This window comes from Budorcas taxicolor, chromosome 4 (assembly GCF_023091745.1).
Source record: "Budorcas taxicolor isolate Tak-1 chromosome 4, Takin1.1, whole genome shotgun sequence".
NCBI classification, from domain to species: Eukaryota; Metazoa; Chordata; class Mammalia; order Artiodactyla; family Bovidae; genus Budorcas; species Budorcas taxicolor.
In genome coordinates, this window is record NC_068913.1 from 78,846,750 (window position 1) to 78,866,047 (window position 19,298).

General features: G+C 49.9%; 1 protein-coding gene across 2 annotated transcripts in view; it reads left to right on the forward strand.

Annotated features, from left to right (window-relative positions):
• The window catches only part of NUDCD3 (NudC domain containing 3), a 69,938-nt gene that overhangs the window by 42,817 nt on the left and 7,823 nt on the right, over positions 1-19,298 (forward strand). The window contains exons 3-4 of one of the 2 annotated variants that reach the window (XM_052639139.1): positions 2,979-3,111; positions 12,718-12,861. In XM_052639139.1, coding sequence (XP_052495099.1) covers positions 2,979-3,111; positions 12,718-12,861 — 277 coding nt within the window. The remainder of the gene's footprint in view (positions 1-2,978; positions 3,112-12,717; positions 12,862-19,298) is intronic. The other variant, XM_052639140.1, reaches the window with a different exon arrangement.

Consider the following 19,298-nt stretch of genomic DNA (forward strand, 5'->3'; position numbering starts at 1 on the left):
CTTCTGTGAGCAGACTCCCATCCACCTCTCACCTAGAGCTCAGTGTCCGTCAAGGAATGCTGCCCAGACTCAACGTTTCCATTGTAGGTTACCCAGTGGTGATTATCTCATGCTGTTACACTTTTGTTTATTATTTGTGGCTGCACGGGCTGTTCTCGGGTGGCAGCGAGTGGAGACTACTCTCTAGTTACGGGGCGCAGGCTTCTCATTGTGGTGGCTTCCCTCCTGCGAGGCACGAGCTCCAGGTGTGGGGTATCGTAGGATCAGTGAGGAGAGCAGGAAATCGACGCGAGACGGAGCTGCTCTGCAAAGGGAAGGATGAACTACTGTCTACTAATGTACATATGCACGTACTGTCTACACCATGTACAGCCCCTGCACAGGCTTGCACGGACACACAGAATGAACATGCTCACACCACCTGTTCACATCACGTACGCACACAAGGGAAGACGTGCACATGGAAGTGCTCACACACTGTGTACTCCACACACACGTACACACCACACATGTGCTCACAGGACATACTCAGTCACGTGTATACACGCATACCACATTCCTCACGCACAAGTCCTGGCCTCTCCCCGGGTACATGGACAGCGGCATCTACAGGTGAGTGGGGAGCTGTCACACCTGTGTACCACTGAACACCCAGGAGAGGTAGCCTTTGCCTTAGAGCATGAGGGACAGGTGTGAGTGAGTGGAGGCAGGATGTTCCAGGGTGGAAGCAGCTCTCTTCTGGCTCCGGGAACCTGGTGAGTGCTGGCCAGCGCCTGTCTCCACATAGTGGGGGATCCGTCTCCACATAGTGGGGGATCCGTCCCCACACCCCAACCCTGGGAACCTGGAAAAGGGCTTGAGAGTGCCCCCTGCTGAATTATAACCTGTTCCTATATGGGCTCCAGCCTCCTGCACAGGAGCCTTTATTTGGGGGCTGTGACCCCTTTTACCCACCACTTCTCCCACTCACCACTGGCTGTTCTAATTCCCACGCCGCCACCCCCCGCAGTGCAGGGGCTTGGAGGGAGGGAGGGGGGAGGCAGCCTGAGTTCCTTTCCCACCTGTGCAGGTGATGCTGGCTGTGGGCACTGCCCAGCAGAGCCTCTCTCTTGGAGAGGGCTCTTTCTTTGACACAGTCACAACCCTGTTATCTGGGCTGATCCAGCTCATCAGACGTGGGTGCTGCAGTGAGGCCTGCTCCCTGTCTGCACCCTGGCTGCTGACGCATGCTCCTCCTCCCACCCTTCCCACTCCCCCCGCCCCCTTCCCCTCCCACCCCAGTTCTGGCCAGCAGCTGCAGGGGTGTGGCTGTAGGCTGGTCTGGGAGGACGGGTGAGGGTGGGGGGCCCAGAGCACCTGCATGTGACAGGAGACTTATTTTTTGCACACTGTCGGCGGGAAATAATCAACTTTATTTAAAGAGAATGTGGATTTAGAGTGTTAAAAACACCCAGCAGCTTGCTGATCTGTGCTGGGGAGAAGCTGCAGGTCCATACGGGGTTGCGGGGGCCGGGGAGGGGCGCGTGCCTGCTGAGCTGCCCACCCTGCGATGCTCTCTGGCCAGCGCCCTCCACAGACACCAGCTCTACAGTGCTCGCCTCTGCCGCGTGGCTGTCTTCTCCCCGAGCTTCTTCACGCTGTCCCTCTGTGCGTGTGTCTTTGTGTCCAGAGCCCCCTCCCTTTAAGGACACGGTCGCGTTGGGTCAGGACCTACCCTAATGGCCTCATTCTAACTGGATTACATCTCTATAGACCATGTCTCCGCATGAGGTGCTGAGGGTTAGGACTTTAACACATTCATTTTGGGGGACACAGTTCAGCCCGCAGCAGCCACCAGTTTACCAGCCCTGAGAGCCTGGGCTGTGGCAGAGGCCCAGCCTCAGATTTAAGGTATGGAAGGCATACCCACAGGAGGGAAACATGTTCTTGGCTTACAGCGTTCACCTGAAAAGTGCATCTCATTAACCACCACTTGCAGCCCCTCCTCACAGAGGTGAGAGGCAGATGGGGTACAGCCCTTGACTCTCTTGTGTGCTTTCCTCTGCAGACATGTGGGCGTGCATGGTGAGTGTGGCAGCCCACCCATCAGCCTCTCCCTCCAAGTGCATCAGCTGGGCTCCGCACGCGCAGGAGAAGAGGGCTGCATGTACCTGTTGTTGGGATGGGCGTGCTCATAGGTGTTTCCTCCTCGACTAGGTTTCTGTCTTTTAATTTAGATCAAAAAGTTACTATGATGGACTCTCAACTTATTTTTATGTGGTGTTTTTACTATTATTAACACTTAAATTTTGTGACATTGTTTTATTGTGTTTTTTGACATCAGCCTCTGGCCATGCCTGTTTGCATCTGTGCTGGGTTGGTAATGCATGTACAAGAAGATTAAGCTGACGGAGTTTCTTTCCTAGGCTGTCTCATAAGCACACTGCTCACATCTGAAGAAAGCCTGCAGTTCAGTGCAGTGCCTTGGCTTTGATTTATTTACCAGGGGAAGATGGAGGCTGGGGTTGGATTAGAATTGAAGTTGAGTAGCTACAGGCCAAAGTTGTTTTTTGGTATCACCCCCTTTTTTTAAAAAAAGATGTGGCCTGCCAAGAGGTTTATGTGAAACCAGGCACCCACAAGCCCCAGGATGCGATTAAGGAGGCTCTTTGGCTTGTGAACTGGTCTGATTTCTAAGTGAAGACCAGGAGGGCCAGGCTCTGCCATGGATTGCGTCGACAGATATTTCTCCTAACCTTGAGGGTGCTACACAGGGCCTTCTCCTTGGCTTTTCCCTTTGTTCCTGTGACTTCCCAGGAGGCCTGAGTTGGGTGGTCGGAAAGGAAATCAGCCAGAGGGAAGGGGAGTTTTAGATGCAAAACCAAGCAAGGTTAGGTGAACGTTCTCAGGACCTGGAGACAGTATGTTCCTGGGACCCTGTGGGATTCCTGCCCTGCTTGTGGGCCTGGGCTGTCGTCTTACTTCTTGTTCTTTCTCAGGAGACAGGAGCAGTTCCAGAGAAACCCCGACAGCTACAACGGTGCTGTGCGCGAGAACTACACCTGGTCCCAGGACTACACCGACCTAGAGCTCAAGGTGCCGGTACCCAAGCACGTGGTGAAGGGCAAGCAGGTAACCGCCAGGTTCTTCCAGCTCCATCCAGCTCCATCTGCTCAGCTTTCCTGAAGCAAAGGCTTCAGGCTGTGGGCTGCACTGGAGCTGCTTAGCCACCAGCACAAGACTGCTTCTTGTCCTCAGTCACCAGCATGCCAGTCTCCACCCTCTTTAACCGCGTCAAGTATGAGACCCAACTTAGCCTCCTATGTGAATAGCACCTGAGCTTTTTTTTTCTTTTTAATTATAGTATTCTCATATCATTTATTGTCTTTAGTCTCTGCAAATGCACTACAGAGTAGGCAAGGCCGTTGTCACACCCATTTCACACTGGAGAAGGTGGAGTCCTGAGAGGCAGAGCACCACAGGTTCTGTCGTAGTGAGTGGACAGTCCTGTGCTCTGTGGAGCTGTAACATTTATAGCTTGAGTGGATTTCTCCATCTTAATGAGCTTGAGTGAGTGGAGATTTAATCTTTTAGTGAGAGATGTTTACTTGGGGACCTTGCTGAGAATAACATTATTATAGCTCATTGTAAGTAGGCAGGCTTCACATTAAAGAAGAAAACTCTCATGTGAAATGGGACATTGTTACTATAATCCACAATGTAAAAAATTCTTATATATGCTAGAAACTGTTTTCTTACTTCATTCGTCATGAGAAACTACAACCTGCAAAGGAAGTGGTATCTTTCATGTTTTATAGATGAGAAATTGAGGCCGAGAGAAGTTACTCAGTTACCCAAGTTGACATGGAAAAGTCACCCATGTGTCTCCCTCCCTCTTGCCTTGCCAGGAACAGTGAGCACTGTCTGAATGTTTTAGAAGGAGTGAGTGACTGAATGGTTGCCCTGGTACAGCCATGGTTTGATTCAGGTGTGTCTGCTTCTAAAGCTCATACTGTTTTCCCTGTGCCCCACTCCTCACTTTATAAACAGAAACAACTGCAGCCTTCTTTAAAAGTGATGGTCCCAGAGCATGTGAAACAGAAGTTGAGTTTTATGTACGTTTCAGAGAAACGGCCACTGTGTAAAGTGCCTCCTGCTGGTCTGGATACATGTCAGATCCAGGCTGTCTCTAGGCAGTGAGCAAGCCCTCCCAGACCTTCCCCTTAGCCCACTTCCATCCTGAGGTCCCTCCTGGTCCCTTTGTGATTACCCAGACTCTACCTGAAATAAACCTGCCCTCTGCAGCAGTCTGGGTGGGTCTGGGGAAGCCTCTAGGAGACTGCAACTTCCTACCAGTGTCAGATAAATGCAGTTCATCCTGCAGCATGGAACACAGGAGCAGGACTGGAGCCCCTGGGTCTTCACAGCTCCTTGTCGGTGTGTGTCAGGGCGCTGTGGGGATGGTGTCAGCTGCAACAGCACTGTCTACCCATCTCTCCCTTTCTCTCCCCCCCCCCCCGCCCCCCCCCCCCCAAGACCAGGAGATCTCACTAGGGCTCAGTGACCTCCTGACCCGATGGACTTTAGGATCCAGGTCATACTGGGTACCTAGGGGTCATCCCCACAGAATCCTACTTTTGATGACCGTGTCCCCTCTGACACGATAGGTCAGAGCCAGTGCAGGCTGACCTTCCTGTCAGGGTGAGTTGCTCAGCATGCTTTAGAATTGTAGTCAGTCAGGTGTCAGTCAGGTGATTTTCATTTTGTTTTTTTGGTAGGATTACCTTGTACGTAGGCAAATAAATTATGAAAAGTGTTGGTTACACGCTTAATTACTTGGCTAAAAATGTTAGAGCTTCCTGGTCTAGCGTGTCTTCTAACTTCTCCATGAACTTTGGGAACTTTCTCTGGAAGGACTTTTGTTGGGCCCAACCTAAAACTAGTTATTTTGGAGAATTCCCTGGCAATCCAGTGGTTAGGACTCTCATGTTCTTACTGCTGACGACTCAGGTTTGATCCCTGATTGGGGAGTTGAGACTCTGCAAGCTGCACAGCATGGCCTCCTCCCCAAAGGCAAGCCCCATCCCCCCCAAAACCCCGAACTAGTTATTTTCCCTTTCTTTGACTTAAGAGACCTAGGTCCCCCGACAGCTCTTGCTGAGCTTCCCATGGCTCCATGGGAAGCCTGCTCACTGAAAGCAGCGTCTCAGATGTGCCCACTAGTCACTGGGGTGTCAGTCTCGTGATTCCAAGCTCTGCTGCCAGCAGTGTGTTGTGAGGGGCCTGCCCTTCATCCCACCGTGCTAAGGGATGGACCGTCATGCCCCCGTCACATCCTTGCCTCTCAGATCCACTTGTCTTGACTTCTGGGGTGAGATGGTCTTGCTTTCACCGAGGGTGGCCCTGGGTTTTGCTCATTTCTGCATTAGACATTTACTGAGCACATGACGGTCCCTGAGACTGGTACGAGATGACTGCACTGGAGCTGACATGTGGGGCTCAGGTGAAAAGGCAGGTGCGCCAGCACAGTTCCAGGCAGTGTGGAGTGTAAACAGGCTGTTTGTTTAACCTGCGCTGTGCAGCCAGGCACCCCGTGGGCCCTTCCTGCAGCAGCCCTTTGAGGCTTTGCGGTTCACAGGAGGAAACACAGAGAGGGTCAGGGTCTCCAGGCTGGCTTTTTCTGGAGCTAGTGCTCCCTGCACTTGGGGGTGTGTGGATGAACCTGAGTGTTTGTGATGCTGGGACTGAAAGAGGCTCATTCTTTGTAAGGCAGTTATTTATCTAGTGTTGGCACGTTGTGATACCTGCTGATTTAATTTGCACTAATCTCCTGTGTGGTTAGATTTTCTTTTCTCTTTCAGTAGTATTTTTTCCCCATGACATTAAAAAAAAATGTATGATTGATACACAATGTTAGTTTCAGGTCTACAGTATAATGGTTTGATATCTGTGTTTTGTGGAATGATTACCACAATGTCTGGTTAACATCCTTACCATATTATAGAACTTCGTGTGTGTGTGTGTGTTTTCAAAATTTTTGATCTCTTCGTGTGTGTGTGTGTGTGTGTGCTGAGAACTGTTAAGATACTCTCCTCAGCAACTTTCAGAATTTTTGATCTCTCTAGTTTTTAGTGATCTAAGAGATTTAGTTATGCCTCACTTAAAATTTGAGAGTAAGTTTATTTTGTACCTCTAGGCTTTTGCTGGCCTAAGGCTTTTTCTGAGTTGCCAGTTTCTTTCTGGACTGGCTCCTTTCCAGTTGTTCCCTGCGGTACCTGTCACAGCTACCTATCGGCAGTGTTTATTTTTGGTTTTTGTCTGGGGCACCTTTCAGATACCATCATGATGGTAGCAGCTCAGCTGATGAAGTCGCAGTTGTTCTGGGTTTGTAAGTAGCTCTCTGTGAGGGGAGCAGGCATGTTGGGCATAACGGGTAGATGTGGGAGGCACCGAGTGTTAATGGAGGGTGGTCCTGGCCCCCTCTTCTTCAACTGTAGCTTGGTGTTTGAGGCCTCAGAACATTGCCTCTCCTTTACTTTTTGATTTTTTTTCAGTGGAAATGGGTTTCCCTCTCAGGTATAGTGGGGGACAGCTAAATGCACATGGGTTATGCCTTATGTTCAAGTGTTGTTATTTTACATGCAACCGTTTAAAAATTTTTGTTATTTCTATTGTTTTGCTGGTGAATCTAAAGGAAAATTTCTCAAAATGAAGCTTTGGTCTCATTCATTCATGAGATATAGTTAGGTCTTTGCTCTGCACAGGAAAAGCAGCCAAGTTCCCCATTCTTTGCTTAGCGTAGTCATGAAGTCAGGAGAGGGAACTTTGCAGTCAGGATGGAGATCTGTGTGTGATTGCAAAAGGCAGCTGGGGCTGGTTCTAAACATGGCCTTTCATTGAATCATAGGATTTTAATGATGGAAAATTGAACTCCAGAGATTTTTAGTCTAACCTCTCACTTGGCACATGAGAAAACTTCCCTGGAGATGTGAACTGCTAAGGCCCTACACTGTCTGGTGAGATGGTGGTGGAGCAGAGAGCAGGACCCAGCTCCCACCCCCTTCTCCATTTGATCAGTCATCTTCTGAGTGGAAAATATCATGATATTGTTGTGCACAGTCCTGACTGGATGACAGTGAGTGACAAGTGAATTAATTTCCTTTGCAATATTCTCTTTCCTCTTAGAGATGGTGCATGGTTTTTACTGACTAATGAGGTCCTGCGGGCTGGTGGGCTCATGGCCATACTGTTTGCCATCTCTAGCCTCACCGTGGTAACCTTCCAGAAGAGCACCAAGACCCCTGGGCATGCCTTGTACAGTGATGCTGTGCCCCAGAGCTCAATGCAGCTGTTGGAATTTGTGCTAAAAAGCTCTGCAACACAATGTTCCCTTCTTAGAAGGCGTTTAGAAAAAAATGTAGAAAGAGTTTTATTATAGGAAACTTCCATAGCAGAAAAGGCTAATAGGTTGCATTTATCTATTAAAAAATGTTTTTTTGCTTGAATGCATAGGACATTTACCTGTTTAAAACAATAAAAATGTACAATGAAAAGTTTCTCTCCTGCTTCTGTCTTTTTATCCTATTCCAGCCCACACCCCAACCTCAGAAATCACTTTCCTGGTTTCTGGGATCTTTTGGCATCTTTCCTTTTCCTTTTTTTCTTTTTTAAAGTTTTTTGATGTGATTTAATTTTTTTCTGTTGTATTTGTTACAGTGTTGCTTCTGTTTTTATGTTTTGGTTTTTTGGCCACAAGACATGTGGGATCTTGGTTCCCTGACCAGGAATGTAACCTGCACCCCTCCATTGGAAGGGGAAGCCTTAGCCACTGAACCACCAGGGAAGTCCTGCCAGATGTTTTCTACGTGTATCTTGTCAGATATGACTTGATACCATCGTGACCCTACCGTGATACACTCTCGTTCCCCACATTGGCCCTACCAGGGCGGCTCTGGTCTCTTTTGTTTGCTGCCCAGCTCCCCGCGCCTCAGCCGTGCCTGCCAGCCAGCAGGTGGCTGCCCAGGAAAGTCTCAGGGGACCTAGAGTTTCCCCTCATGTCCAGCTTCGTCTGTCAGGACCCCGAGAGTGTATGTGCCTGAGCCCAGTGCCCCTTCCACTCAGGGCTCCAGTCTCTGGTTTTACTCTGGTCAGGCTGTTTTGGTGGTCCTTACTCCACTTTCACTATATCCCTTTGGATCAGGAGTTTCTTGTGTAGTTTTTTGTTTTTCTGGAGTTTCTTGATGTCTTGCTTTTTTTTTTTTTTGTCAAAAATAGTACACTATCATCTTAAACTCAGAATTACCCAGATTCTCACTGGTACTCTGTATTGTCTAGAAATCACTCCCTGCAGACCATTTCACCTATGACTCCCATTTGGACTGATTATTTTCTAGTTCAGTATTAAATAGCTTGCATCCTAGAACTTTTTTTACCTCACTTCTAGATTAAATTCACTGTGTTTTAGATCCTTTCTGGGCCTTCCTCCTTTACCTCCCCCCCACCCCGCCCTTTTATTTTTGTTGAGATATAATTGGCATATATCATTGTGGTAGGTTCAGGTGTGCACATAATTATTTGAAATGTGTATGTGTACACATATACATATATGTAGCACAACAATTTCCACCATAAGTTTAGTTAGCATTGCCACCTCACAGAGTTACAGTTTTTTTCTTGTGATGAGAACTTTTAGTTCTCCTGTCTTAGCAACTTTTAAATATACAAGTATCGTGAATTATAGTCACCACTATACTTTAGATTCCCAGAACTTACTCATTTCATAAGTAGAAGTTTGTACTCTTTGACCCTCCCTCACCCAGGATCTTCTTCTGTTTTAGTTTCATCCTCATTTTGTTATGTTACAGCCTCAAGTAACTTTCTCAAAATGATGGTGTGGTCATAAATACAGTGCTCCTGAATGTCTTCAGTTCAGTTCAGTTCAGTTCAGTTGCTCAGTCGTGTCTGACTCTTTGCAACCCCATGGACTGCAGCATGCCAGGCTTCCCTGTCCATCACCAATTCCCGGAGCTTACTCAAATTCACGTCCATCAAGTTGGTGATGCCGTCTAACCATCTCATTGTCTGTCGTCCCCTTCTCCTCCCGCCTTCAATCTTTCCCAGCATCAGGATCTTTTCCAGTGAGTCAGTTCGTCACATCAGGTGGCCAGAGTCTTGGAGTTTCAGCTGCAGGATCAGTCCTTCCAATGAATACCCAGGGCTGATCTCCTTCAGAATGGACTGGTTGGATCTCCTTGCAGTCCAAGGGACTCTCAAGAGTCTTCTCCAACACCACAGTTCAGAAGCTGTGTTCAGCTTTCTTTATGGTCCAATTCTCACATCCATACATGACCACTGGAAAAACCATAGCTTTGACTAGATGGACCTTTGTTGGTAAAGTAATGTCTCTGCTTTTTACTATGCTGTCTAAATTGGTCATAGCTTTTCTTCCAAGGAGCAAACATGTTTTAATTTCATGGCTGCAATCACAATCTGCAGTGATTTTGGAGCCCCCCAAAAAGTCTCTCACTGTTTGCATTGTTTCCCCATCTATCTGCCATGAAGTGATGGGACTGGTTGCCGTGATCTTAGTTTTCTGAATGTTGAAACATCTCTGAATGTTTTAAGCCAACTTTTTCACTCTCTTCTTTTACTTTAATCAAGAGGCTCTTTAGTTCTTCGCTTTCTGCCATAAGTGTGGTGACATCTGCATATCTGAGGTTATTGATATTTCTCCCAGCAATCTTGATTCCAGCTTGTGCTTCTTCCAGCCCAGTGTTTCTCATGATGTACTCTGCATATAAGTTAAATAAGCAGGGTGACAATATACAGCCTTGATGTACTCCTTTTCCTCTTTGGAACCAGTCTGTTGTTCCATGTCCACTTCTAACTGTTGCTTCTTGACCTGCATACAGACTTCTCAGGAAGCAGGTCAGATGGTCTGGTATTCCCATCTCTTGAAGAATTTCCCACACAGTCAAAGGCTTTGGCGTAGTCAGTAAAGCAGAAGTACAGTTATTTTAACCTTTCACTTATTTTGTGATTTGAGTTTATATGGAATTCTGACTTTAAAAAATACTCTCTTGGGAGTTCCCTGGTCACCTAGGATTCTGGGCTTCTGCTGCTGTGGCCCAGGTTCCGTCCCTGGGAGGGGAACTGAGAGCCGGCAAGCTGCCGTTGTATGGCGAAAACAAACAAGCAGATGCCCCCGGCATGACTATAGGTGTCACTTTTTTGTTTTCTTACATCCACTGTTACTGATTCTAGTGATCTCTTCCATTCCGGTTCTTTGTGTGTAAACTTTTCCCCTGTTAGGTAGAACTTTTTGGAACTTATTCTAAATACTCAGTGATATGAATTGTCGTCTTTCATTCCTTCTGTTCAGCCCTCAGTGGGTTCTTTCAAACTGAAGACATTTTTTTCTTAAGCACTGGTCGTTGTCTTGTCATAGTTTCTGGGATGCCAAACTGATTGCCTGGGTTGGTTTCTTACTCTACCTTGAGTTTTTTGATTTTATCTTCCAACCTTTCTATTGAAAATTTTATTTTCACTCTATTTTTTTCTAAGTATCTTTTGTTTGTTCTATTTCTGTTTTCATGTTTTATTCTGGTTCTGCACATGCAGTATCTTCTCAGGTCTCTCAGAATATAAATTGGACATATTTTAAAGTTGCCTTTTTTCTTAGGTAGCTCTGTAATCTTTACCTTTTTTCGTGGTTATTAACCTAAGTCTGTCTTTTGGGGCTGCTGCTTTTTCTCATAGGATACAATCCTTAGTTCCCTATTAGTTTTTTTATTTAAAAAATATATCTTCCTCATCCTTTTGAGTGTGGAATGATGTTGATGGTTTTCTCCTTCATGTGTCTGAGGTCTGCTCCTCCCATCACTGCTCACAGCTGAGGGTTGACTGGTGGTTGGCTTTGCCTTACGGTGTACTAGGCCAGTTCCACCCAGTCCCCTCAGCTGCTGGCCGGGTTTTCTGGAGCAGGGCTGCCTGTTGCTCAGTGGCACACAGTGGGTTCCAGTCTCTCCTGATGGGTCTTCGCTGGCCCAGCTGCCCTGTGGACTGACTCGGCTGCTCTGCCTCCACGCTCCGTGCTTGCTGACTGCTAGCTGGAGGCCCCACGCAGCTGTGCTCGTCCCTGTTATGTGGTGTCTGGCCCCATACACTTCTCCTTCCACTCCATAGAGCTGTCAAGAGCTTGTCTGTCCCGGCCTCTCCCTGCTTACCTTCTGCTGTCTGGGGCTTTTCTGTTTGTGTTTTGTTCCTGTCATCTCTGTGGGTCAGAAGATGACTGCCTGGTCTCAGAGTGACGCCTTGGACTGGAGCTCTTGGAAGCGTCTCCCACCTAGTTTCCCCTTGGTGCCTGGGTGCATCCCCTTTGTACAAGAGACAAGTGTTGTGGAAGCTCATCCAGATTTGGAAATTATCCTGTTAGGTAAAGCTGGCTGGAGAATTTTATTTGTTAAAGTGAGCTTGTTCCTAGGGGGCCAACTGATGGAGCCTTGGTCCGCTCTGTCAAGTGTTCTTCGCACATCTGAGTTCATGGTCAGGGATGTGACTTGGCCAGCGATTGTCTGGAACTGTCTAGGAGTGAGCCGGGCTGCTGTTGGGCAGCTGGGAGTGAAGTGTGTTGTGCCCGGGCCTTAGCAGAATCAGTCGAGAAAGTGGTAATTCTCCCAGAAGTTGAGTGTAAGTGCAGCTGGGGCTTACAGGGCCCCACTCGGGCCTGCCTGTGGGCATGGTGTGTTTAGATATCGTTTTCCTTTCCATCACTCATTTATGGTTATTTAAAATTCAGATAGGTTATAGTATCAGATTCCATCAACGTGTGTGTAAAATCCAGTTTGAAAATCCTATGACACTGAGGGAATTTTTCAAGTGCTTTATAAGCATTTAATAAGCACTTACCAAGTGAGATGGCAGGGCTTCCTCCAAACTGTTTTGACACCTTGACTGACCCCACACTCTGGTGAGAAAGGTCTAAGTTAGCCAGCCTCTGTTCATGTAATGAATACATTGTGTAAATATTATTATAAAAAGATTTCTGCATTGTAAAACACAGAATTTAGAATTTTAAAGAGAAGGGGGTGGTGGTGGGGCGGTGGCGGGGAATCCCTGTAGTTCTGTTTTCTTTCCTGGACTGTTTACTGATCTGAATGTACTTGGGATGCTGCTTGCTGGGATCCACGCATGAAGCAAAGCCCCTAGTCCAGCAGCTCCAGCGCAGGTGTGAAGACAGATGTATGGGAGCAGAGATCCAGCAGGATATAGGGGAACAGAGACAAAATGTAAAACCAGAGAACCTGGCCTCAGCCTCCTAGGTGAAAGCTGAGCTGTGGCCATAGCTGGCACAGCAACTCCTGGAGGGAAGAGAAGCTGGCTGCTCTGGTCCTCCGGCATGTCCTCTGGGGTGGGACTGCTGCAGACCCCAGACAGCAAGGTGGGCATGGGGAGAGTAATCCCCTGCTACACTGGCCCTGCTTGCCTTCCATCCAGGGAGTTGGTCTCCCCTAACTGGAGAAGAGATTCTGCTCCCACAAAGCACCCCGTTACTGTTAGGCATACCAAAACTGTAAGTGCATTCTCTTGACAGACATGACGACTAGTCTCCTTTATGTGTGAATTGGTTGGTATTATTTTCTTGGTTCTGTTCTCCTGCCGTGTGTGGCCAGGCGCCTTGGAAACCACTGTTCCGTCCTGTCCTGGAGCACAAGGTGATTCTCTTTCACTCTGTTCCAGGTCTCGGTGACCCTCAGCAGCAGCTCCATCCGGGTGGCTGTGCTGGAGGAAAATGGGGAGCGTGTCCTCATGGAAGGGAAGTTCACCCACAAGATCAACACTGAGAGCTCCCTCTGGAGCCTCGAACCTGGGAAGTGCGTCTTGGTGAGTGTGGGTGTGAGGCAGTGAGCGTGCTGATTGCTGCAGCGGGGGAGTTGCCCCATTGTTTCCCACGTAGCTCAGAAGGCACCTTTGTGGGCCTCTGCTGACTCACTGCTGCACCTGCAGCCTTGGCCCCTGGGGTCCCAGTGCTTGGCTCCTTGAGGTGGAGCCCCTGTCAGTGAGAAACTCAGGGGCCCTCAAGTGCAGTCTGTCCTCCCCACACACAGACCACACACAGCGACCGCGGAGGAGGTCCTGGCGGGGCACCATCCCCAGAGTGCGGCTGTGCTCACACTGGATGTGTCTCTTCAGTCTCAGAGGCCTCTCTCTCCAGGGATTCAGTTATATCTAAAAGGCCAAAGCAAATAAGTTAAAAATTAAAAGGCAGATCATTTACATGAATGCCAGCCTGGAGGATGCAGAGTTAATAAACTCAGACAGCCTTATTTGCTAAAGGGGGTCTCAACTGGCCAAGCTAACCAAGGGTGTGGGATCCAAACTAAGGGGAATGTGTTCAGTTACTGCATTCTTCCTTCATAAGAGCCTTGCACCTCTTCAGTGGGCAGCGTGCAGGGAAGCTTCCTCCAGCAAAGGGAGACTGTATATTTGGGTTCATTCTTTTCCTTCCTCCTGGGGTGCTTAACCTGGGGCATGGTGAAAGGGGTAAAGACGGAAAGAAAAATACTAAGTCTTTGGACAAAGAAAAGCCTCAGAATTTTATATAGAAATGTTCTTTATGTACAGTTTCGTCGAGATCTACTTGTCTCTAGAAAATAGATCCCCCTGGGCCTGCCTGTTGGTCCTAACCGGCAAGGCCCATGGGGTTCTGTTTGGCTTCTCTCAGCTCGCAGACACCCATGCCGGATGGAACAGAGAGGAACCCCCAGTGCTGCGTCAGCTGGAGGTCTCGGCGTGCTCGGGACCCATGGGCACACGCGGCCTCTGTGTGGCAGGGACACTGGTGGCAGAGTGCTGGCCAGGTCTGCCAGAGTCTTGTTCAGACCTTGCTCTGTTGCCCAGGCCCCATCCTCACCACAAGCGTGTGACAGTTGTGATGATTTCCCCCCTCATTGCCCAGGGGCTCGGTCCCTTATCTCTTTACCCCTGTGCCTCCCCACTTGCAGTGCCGTTCCCCAAACTATGGCCCATGTTCTTACCACCGGTTCCTCCACTTGCAGAATGCCTTCATGGTCATCGTCTCGGTCTCATCTGGACTTCGCATGGTTGCGGGAGGTAGAAAGCCAGGGTTTCATTATCCCCCTGCCTACCGAGGTCATGCCAGTGGCCAGTGGGAGCCAGCGGCTGGCAGGCTACCCTCTCTGCAGGTGCTGCTGTGATGGCTCAAGTGGTCCTGGAAATGTGGACTCGTGAGCTTGAGTGCCCTGTTGTCCACGGGCACCAGGCCTGACATCACCTATGTGGGGTTGATGGACCGTCCAGAGCAGTCCCAGCAGGCAGCTGCTGTGCTGGTCTCCCTCTGAGGGGCACTTCTGCTATCTTCAGCCCTGTAAACCCAAGCCCGTGCCTGGGACGGAAAGACTGACTTCGTTGCTGGACCCTGAAGGTTCACAGCCTCTGTTTACAGCCCGCTTGGTCTGTCAGGGTTGTAATCAGGACACTGAGGATTCCCTTTACTTGACATTATTTCAGTGAAAATGAGGTTGTTACCAGGTAGCTCACTCTTTAGGGTGTTTGTCACAAGAGGTGACACTGACTTCTTCACACTTTTCCAGAGCCATGTCATCTTGTGTGTTTTGTACAAATTACATCTGAACACAGATGTGGCTTGTGGCCAGGGCATTAACTCCTTGTAATTCAGGCCCCCATCTGTTGCATACAGGCACTCTGGCCTGGCCCTCTGAGGTGCCTGGCAATGCTGTTTCATCTCTGCAAGCCTGTTTTACAAACTAGGATGCTGACACTCAGAGAGGGTGAAGGGCTTGCTCAGGGTGGAGCCAGACCCCAGACCTGGAGGCCTCCTGTTCCCTCCTTCTCTGACTGTCAACTGAAAGGTACCCTGGAGGGGGCAGGCAGGGAAGGAGAGCTGGTAGCAGTGTGGTGGTGTTTGTGAGAGGCTGCACTGGGCCAGCAGGGAGACCGGGGTGTCGCCATCTCTGCCAACCTTGCTGAGGTAGCCCGGGTGGCCGGTCATATGCCCAGGCCCCGTGGTCAGCTCAGGTCCTCTTCTGGTCCAGGAGGAGGCTTGTGCCCTGGCCACCTTTTAGTTTTCCAGTTTACTTTTGCCAGGCACCTGCTTCTCAAGGAGTTATAAAGGAGCAGCCCTGGCTGTGGACCAAGGGACACCTGTCGCTGCCCGTAAGCAAGGCTCAGTTCTGCTCCTGCTCACTGCACGGGGTCCATGGAGAAACCTCCAGGGATTGCAGGTGCTGCGCTGGTTCTCTCCTTGGTTCTTTTGAGTGGCTTTCGTCATCCTTGGATGGTGTCACATTTCTAATGCTGCTTCACCACTTGTAGAAGGGAAAGGGGACTTGTTTAGAGCATCATATCCTCCTCTGGAGCTTTCTTCACAGCACAGCCCCCTGCTCCCCTGGCGTGCACTTTCTCTTGAGATGCGGGGCTCTGCCTATCTTCGCCTTCCTCCTGACCATTGGTGCAGCCAATGCCTATGTGTTGTGGAGACACTGTTACTCATGGAGCTGGAGGTTTGGTGTGTTTTCAGTGTAGTTATTTATTTTATTGATGATGCCGAGTGCCATGTGTCTGAGATGATACTGTAGTGCAGCGAGCACGCTGCTTGGACGTGTGAAGACCCCGGTGCATCTGCTGTGAAGAACCAGTGCCACTCTCTCAAGCCTTTGGAGGAACCAGCGCGGCTGCCGCGGTCCCACTAGCCACCTGAGCCCCACGGTACCTCTGTTCCTTGGTCTTAGAATGAGGCTCAGAGCCTTGTGTGCTTATCACTAAGTGCCAGACCCTGTGCTAGGCACTGGGGTGATTGAGGGAAGTCATCAAGGGCCCACCTCCTAAAGTCTGAGTGGACTGGAAAGGACGCCCAGAGGTCCTCGCCAAACCCCAGAACCTGCAGAGAGGGCCTGTTTGGAGGGAGAGTCTTTGCAGACGATAAGATGATCCTGGATTATCCAGATGGGCCCTAAATCCAGTGACAAGTGTCCTTAGAAGAAGAAAAGATACAGACACACAGGGTGACGCGACAGCCAGGCAAGGTTCCCTAGAAACTCCAGAGGGAGTGCAGGCCTGCAGCGCCTCGATGGTGGCCTTCCAGCCTCCAGACAGAGAGGATAGATGTCTTGTTGCAAGCCCACCATATGCGGGCTTTGTTACGGCTGCCCTGGGACATTCGCATAGGCTGTATCACAAGGCACGGTTTCTGTGGGGGCCACTTGGGACAAGAGGGGTCCCCCCAGGGATGCCTGTCACCTCACCAGAGCCCATGGCCTGAGTCCTCACCTCCCAGGCAGGCTGATGCAGACATGCCCCTTGATTCCCAGCCACCACTCTCTCCTCGCCTGAGCCAGGATCTGCATCAGACACGCCCGAGCAGCCTTTCAGAGCAGGCAGGGGTGGCAGCTAAAACCGGATGACAGTTCTTGCCTCCCTCCCTCCCACACTTGAGAATGTTAAACAAGGCTGCTTGATTCTCAAGTAAGCTCCTTTCTTGGTTACGGAGACGTGAAACCAGGACCTCCCCCTGTGCCTTGTTCTGTCCCAGAACCCGCGTCGGCTCACTGCCCTGGTTTCTCCCCGCAGGTGGGGCTAATGGCTGGGCTCTGGGCGCCTGCAGGCCACGGCCTCGTGCCTGTGATGCTCTGTGTCTCTGATTCGTAGCCATTTGTGAGGCGAAGCCCGTTCACATGCCGACGTGACCCACACTCGAGTCATTTAAAGTCAGTGTAGGAGCTGCAGCGTTTGCAGACCTTTGTCCACTTGCCTTAAAGCTCACACTGCTGTGTGTCTGGTGCCTGAGCCTGGGAGTGTTTTAATGCATGCTGGACCCCCATATTTAGATGATTTCTTTAAATTACAGTTTTCAGAAGTGGGGTTACAAGCTGTCATCCTTGGCCGTTGCCATGGCTCTCCCCGGAAGGATGTCAGATTTCTGTGACATCACCAGGCCCCTTTGCACCCCAGCGCTGGGCTTGTTAATTTTAACTTGTCTTTGCTGACTTATCTGCATTTCTCCCATTTGTTCCTTTCCATTTTTCTAGGGAGGATATGTGTTTCTCTGTGAAGTGGTTCACCATCTTTGTTTTGTCATAGGTGGCCACCTGCCCCTTTCCTGGCCCTGAGGGACCATTTTTCAGCTTAAAATACAGGTTAAGTTATGGTAGTATTTTGGCAAGAGCCCAAGCCTGGAATTTAGTCCAGGGAGTGAAATGCAAGTTCTTGGCTTTCAGTACCCATGTCTCCTGGGACCTGTCGTGTTTCTCAGGCTGGGCACATTTTTGGCATCATTGCCAATCCCAAGGTCCCAGCCAGGAAGAGCTGAGGCCTGGTGTTGAGAAGTAGGTGGCCTAAGGCATCATGTTCCGGCAGCCTTCTGGAGAAGTTGCCCAGTGAAAAGGAGGGGTGTGCCAAGCCGAACCAGAAGACCATGCTCCCAGTGGACAGAGCAAGCACCGCCTCCATGCCATGTGGGAGGACAGAGTAGAGGAAGCTCGGCAGCACGTGGTCGCTTTTCTCCCAGCCATACCCCCATCACAGCCAGCTTCTGTCTGGCCCTCAGTGCTTTAATGTTAAAGCTTAAAAATTTGTTAGCATCAAAGACTGGGAGATTCCCCACAACAGTACCGCCCCTGGCAAAGCCCTGAGAGGTCAGTGGTCCGGCTGGGGATCACGTCCTCCCCGCAGAAGTGCCTGGAGCTGAGCAGGCCCCTTGCTGTCTCTGCCTGTCTTCTGTCCTGGTTTCAAGGCAACCCCCTGAAACATCACCCGCAACTTTCACGCACATCTCCTTGGTCCAAACTTGATCCCACGTACGGGCAGCTGCGAGGAGCTGTCTTCCTTGCCGGGCACACTGCTTCCCTGAATAGAAACGGTTCTGTGAGGAGGGGAGGGGAGGGGAGGGAGATGAGTGTCGGTGAGTCATCAGCACAGATTGGGGTGCTGAGGTAAGCTGATCCACGTGGAGTTGGAAGTTTCTGCGAGGGCATTTTGGGAAAACTGTTCAGCCAGCACTCTGGGGGTTCCCCTGAGAAACGGATTCTCAATCCGGGACCAGTTGCTACAGGGAACCTGGAGGAAGGCCGAGGGATAAGGGTGAGTTATCAGGTCACAGCAGCCACCCCTGACCAGCCAGGCTGGGGCTCTCTGAGGGCCACATGGTCAGGGACTGGAGCGAGTGAGAGCTGTTGAGATGCTGGACATCCAGGAGCTGGTGCTGAGAGAAGGCCCCTGCTGGCCTCCCACAACTTCTGTTGGGGCTGGAAGCGTAGTCTCCCCGCCACTGCGGGGGAGAGGGAGTCAGGGAGGAACCCCCAGGCGCTGCAGCCACGTGACTTCTGTGCCTGCCAGTGGGGCATCGCAGGAGGGGCACAGCATCACCTGTGCAGGGTTCTACTGGGGCGCGTCCCTGAGTTTCATCAGGAGGAAGCACCAGACAAACCCCAGATGAAGAAACGATTTTAACAACAAAGGACCGCAGTGGCGGAGTGTTGTAGGTTAAAGGGGACGGGCCCACTAAGATGTAGTTGGGGCCCTGGGCTGGATTCTCTGCTGGAGGCGAGGGGAGTTGAACTCCACGGGGTTGTCCAAAAAGTTCAGATTTTTTCCTTAAGATGTTACAGAAAAATCCAAATGAACTTTTTGGCCAACCCAGTAGTGAAGAACTTCCATATCTTCAGGAAGAGGCACTCACTGAAGTATTAGGGGTAAAGGGCCAAGATTCTGGAACAAGTGTCATGTAATTTACCACATATTATATATGAACTTACACAGAATGAGTGTGTGTGTGCAGACACATGCATGTGATAAAAAGGGTAGTGTGTTAACAGTGGGTAAATCTAGGAAAAGGGTGTGTGGCTATTTTTTGTACTCAAACAGTTCTAGTAACTTGTGAGATTGAAATTGTTCCAGATAAAATGTTTTAAGGAATGAGATGGCACATAAGTCCATGAAAGATGCTCAACATTGTTAGTTGTTAAGGAAATGCCAGTTAAAACCATGGTGACATGTCACTTCATGTTTATTTGATTGGCTCCTGAAAAGAATCAACAGTAGCAGGTGCTGGCAAGAGTGTGGAGCCCCTGGAGCTCCCCTGTGGAGAGGAGGGCCATAAAGTTACACATACAGTTACCATAGGACCCAGCAGCCCCACTGCTGGGTGTCTACGAAGGGAAAGGGAGACACACATTCACACACAGCCCTGCAGGCAGCCTGGTAGGTGACTGCCGAACCCTGGAAAGGCCCACTTGGCCACCCACAGGTGCGTCAGCCCACCGTTTCAAGGGGTTACCCTTCCA